Raw genomic sequence first — 4,263 nt, 5'->3', positions numbered from 1 at the left:
CAGACCGCTAGCTAGACTATCTGTCCAATCTGAGATTTCTGTTTCACGACTAAAACAACTTTTGAACGTACACATGTTCCACAGAAACAAGTTCCTTCCCGAGGCCATTTTGCAGCGGCACCGTGGCTTCGTCCGGCGCTTAGCACCGCCCATGACGATAGTGCTTGGTTTAAAGAAATGCAAGAGCACGTTTTTCTTCCATCCCGGTATACTGCGTGGACTAGCCAGACCCTCCTCTGCAACGCTATGGAGGAAGGTCTGGCAATGCAGACTAATTGGTTGATGACATCCTGACTGATCAACATACTGATTGATTGAGTGAATAATTGACATTCTGACTGACTGACTGTATGACAGACTAACCAGTGATGCATTGATTTACTACTAACTAACTGACTGATTGACATCTCAACTGAAATGAAAAATAAAGAATAAATAACTGACCGACTAACCAAATAATTTACACACTGATTGACTGACTCACTCACTCACTGGAATTCGGACTGAGGCCGAGGTGTGTCAACCATGGAAAGGTATGGTCCATCTCAAACAGAGTTTGCATGTCTACAGTGCACTTTACTTGTGTGTGTGTGTGTGTGTGTGCGCATGAGTGCATTTTTGTCCCTACTTCTTAGCCTTGCGTGGTGTGATGTTGAACGGGGGTCCAGGGGGTCCCAGGGACTTGGGGAACAGGTCCACCCACATCAACAGACGGCCCTGACGAAGAGCACAATTACCAATAGAAGGACAGAAAAGGACACAGAAAAACAACAACCAAAGAGAAGCTTAAACACTGACAACAGATGGTTCTGGAAACATGTATGAATACCTGCTCTATGTCGGGCTGCAGTGGACTGTACAGCGGTCTGGTCTCCACATGTTCAGGTACAAATCCCATTTTCCTCAAGATGAGGAGAGACAGCCGCTCCTTAATTGGACCGAGGTGACGTTTAGACACATTTTTGTCCTCTGAAAACCGACATGCACATACACACACACAGACACACACAAAAAAATTGAGGTTTAAGTGTAGGTCGTAACACTCTTTTAATGACTATTAGAGCTCTCTGAGTAGAGAATGGAAACATAGAACACTGGGTGGACTGGGATGAGAGCAGTTCACATAGGAATTATTTATTATTCACACACACACACACACACACACACACACACACACACACACACACACGGCTGTTCATGGGTTTGTGCATCACAAATGACTGAGGAAAATCTGCGTTGGTTCCAAGCAAAACTAAAATATCAAACTAACATCAAAAGTTTATGACTGTAAACTTAGAGTCACCTCGACTCTGCGAGGAGAGGAGGAAAAGACGGGGTAAGTGGGTAGGAGAGGAAATACAAAAAGAGACAAAAAAACGAGAGGAGAGAAAAGGAGAAGTTAAAGAAAAGAAGAAGAGAACAGAAATGAAATGAAAAAGTAAAGAGGAGCGAAAGGTGGATAAAAGGGGGGCGTAAAAAAGAACGGAGAGGATGACATCAAAAGTGGTGAAAAGAGCACAGCAAAGAGAAGAAGAGAAATTAGAGAGGAAGGTGAGTGAAAGAAGGATTGAAGAAGAGAGACGAGTAAACGCAGGTAACAAAGAGAAAAGAAGGGGAAAAAATAGGAAAAATTAAAAAGGAAAGGGAGAAGGTTGAGGAAGACGGGAGGGGAAGAGAAGAGTGATACAAATGGCAGAGAGAGAACATGAATTGTTAAAAGACCAAGGGGGAGCAGAAGAGAAAATGAGGGAATAATAGAGTAGAAAAGATGAGAAACGGTAAAGTAGAGAAAGAAAAAAAAAAAAGGAGCGAAAGGTGAGTGAAAAATGGAATAGACGAAACAAAAGTAAGAAAGAGAAAAAAGAAATTTGGGGAAGGAAAGACTCAAACAAAAAGAGAAAGAAAATTCAGAGGTAAGAGAGGAAGAGGAGTGCGGCCTCTCGGCCAATTAGCAACCGCTTTTGACGGACAGCAGGCTGACGCACGGTAACCGCGGCAACTGTGGAAAGAGAACGCGGAGGCGCTCCTCGCTAACCAAGAGACGACCACGATGTTGATGTTGGCTAGTACGCACGCGTTTGTACACACACACACACACACACACACACACACACACACACACACACACACACACACACACACACAGAGTTAAACCATAAATCACCACAACGACAACCATGACATTGTATCGCACCAGCCATGGAACATATGTGTGTGTTTTTTGTGTGTGTGTGTGTGTGTGTGTGTGTGTGTGTGTGTGTGTGTGTGTGTGTGCAGGGGTGAAAATTAATCTAGAATATCTCATCGCTTCACTCTTCAGGTGGTCCTGCGATGTAACTCCCCCCTCCACGTTCTCTCTGTCCTCCTCCCAAGTTCTTCAGTTTTAGTGGGGAAAAGATGGAGCAAAAACAATAAAGTAGATAATAGGAAAAGAGTGAGAAAGTGTAGAGGGGAAAGGAGGAACAACAGGAAAGCAGAAAGGAAAAGGAAAGAAAGAGGATTGAGGAGCAATGTGAGAAGAAAAACAGGGTAAAGGAGAGAAGTGAGTTCAGGAAGGAAAGGTGGAGAGAAAAGAGAGAGTATGGTCATGGGAGTCAGTTTGGTTTGAAATGTGTTGGGGACAGAGACGCATTCGGAAGTGCATTTCCAGAAGTGCTGGGTACAATGAAAGACACTTCCCTGTGGCTTTATAATGTAAATGAATAAAATGTGGTTTAATGTAGGCCCCACCTAAACAATGATCACCAAATTTCTCTCTCATATTGCTCCTCATAACCACTGAAAATTCAAAAAATCTAACCCAAAGTCCTTTTATTACTGATGTTATCTGACATTAAGCGTTTCTGCTTCACATTTTCAGCAGGGCAGCGGAGTGGCTGTTGGTTGACTCCCCACGGTTCTCATGGGCTTTGTAAGTCATAACATGAAAAAGCTTAACATGATTTTCAGTTTTCAGTGGTTTTAAGGAGCAATTTGAGAGAGAACCGTGGTAATCACTGATCATTGTTATAGGTAGCCTACATTAAACCACGTTAAGATTTTCCTCGCCATGAGTGCCAAGGAAGAAATAAACAATGTGAGATTTGCAGAGTCATTATGGCATGTATTCATTTACTGACAGTATGGTTTTGGTTTTTGATGATTTATGAGCGCATGACACTCACCAAGGTCTGCAGCGGTGTATCGGTCACCTCTGAAGTGCACGACGTCGTCTTGGTAGACGGGCTTTCGCAGGTTTCGGCGCTCACATACTCTGTACAACAGCTGCCTGGGTGTCAGCTGGTCTCGCCACTGGTTTACCCCCGACCTAATGGGCGAGAGACATCGAGCGAGAGAGAGAGAGAGAGAGTGGGTGGGCAGAGAAAGAGACTTTGGAAAGGGAAAACCATGTTCATTTACTTTTACAGACATATTTGATTGTTATTCATTCTATTGATTTTGCCCTATAAAACCATTAGAAAAATACTCAATGAAAACAAACTCCTACTTACACACAGTAGGACTGTGGCAGACCACACCTGCCTCCGTATTTGGACAGAAAGCGGTTCTCCAGGTCGATCACCGTCTCGCCGATCTTCTCGTCTTTGGTCAGCATGTCGTGGTCGTACAGCATCACCCGAAGGTCCTTCTCCAGAGGGAGGGAACATGTAAGCTCGAACATCCTGAAGGGGAAAAGAGCAATTTGTCCTTTAAAGACTTAACTTTAAAGCCTCTGAACACCAGGACTAGGTAACAAACTCAATACTTTTTAGGCACCAACCGAGTATCAAAAAATGCCTCGTCAATCCATACCCAATTACAATACTTAAGGAGTAAATCTCTCCAGTGTCAGTGAGCCATTAAGCATGCTTCTACCTAGATCTAATATGGCTGGTGATTGGCTGTTTAACGTTACTTTTATTAAGAGAATGGTGGATTGTTGAGTGATGCAGGTCACGTCGCGTGTAGAAATGGAAAGTAGGAGAGATAAGGAAGGCTGCCCGGAGTTGAAGAATGCGGCAGCGTCATGTAACCTTTAATTTCCACCGGTTGCAGAACAGCGGCGGAGTCATTAGGTTTCCATTAAAGTCAATGTGTGTATTCCCACAGACTGCAGAACGGCTGCGTCCCGACTCCGTCCCAGCTCCGGTGATCCCCAGCCCTCCGGAGCAGATACGCAGAGCTGATATTTTTGCCGGACACCAGAGAGCTCCGCAGCAAATCAGCACACGGCTATTTCAAAATATAAATAGGCCGTGCTCACGGCGGATCATATTTCCCTGC

General features: G+C 44.3%; 1 protein-coding gene across 13 annotated transcripts in view; it reads right to left on the bottom strand.

The window, feature by feature from the left end:
* dysf (dysferlin, limb girdle muscular dystrophy 2B (autosomal recessive)) overlaps positions 1 to 4,263 on the bottom strand; it is an 84,423-nt gene that overhangs the window by 10,727 nt on the left and 69,433 nt on the right. For all 13 annotated transcript variants that reach the window (XM_032499361.1, XM_032499363.1, XM_032499367.1 and 10 more), the window contains 4 exons: positions 3,492 to 3,662; positions 3,165 to 3,307; positions 830 to 969; positions 629 to 717 (listed from right to left, as the gene is read on the bottom strand). In XM_032499361.1, the coding sequence (XP_032355252.1) occupies positions 629 to 717; positions 830 to 969; positions 3,165 to 3,307; positions 3,492 to 3,662 (543 nt within the window). The remainder of the gene's footprint in view (positions 1 to 628; positions 718 to 829; positions 970 to 3,164; positions 3,308 to 3,491; positions 3,663 to 4,263) is intronic.

The sequence above is a fragment of the Etheostoma spectabile genome, chromosome 19 (genome assembly GCF_008692095.1).
Source record: "Etheostoma spectabile isolate EspeVRDwgs_2016 chromosome 19, UIUC_Espe_1.0, whole genome shotgun sequence".
In the NCBI taxonomy this organism is placed as follows: Eukaryota; Metazoa; Chordata; class Actinopteri; order Perciformes; family Percidae; genus Etheostoma; species Etheostoma spectabile.
This window is presented reverse-complemented; position numbering and strand designations above follow the sequence as displayed.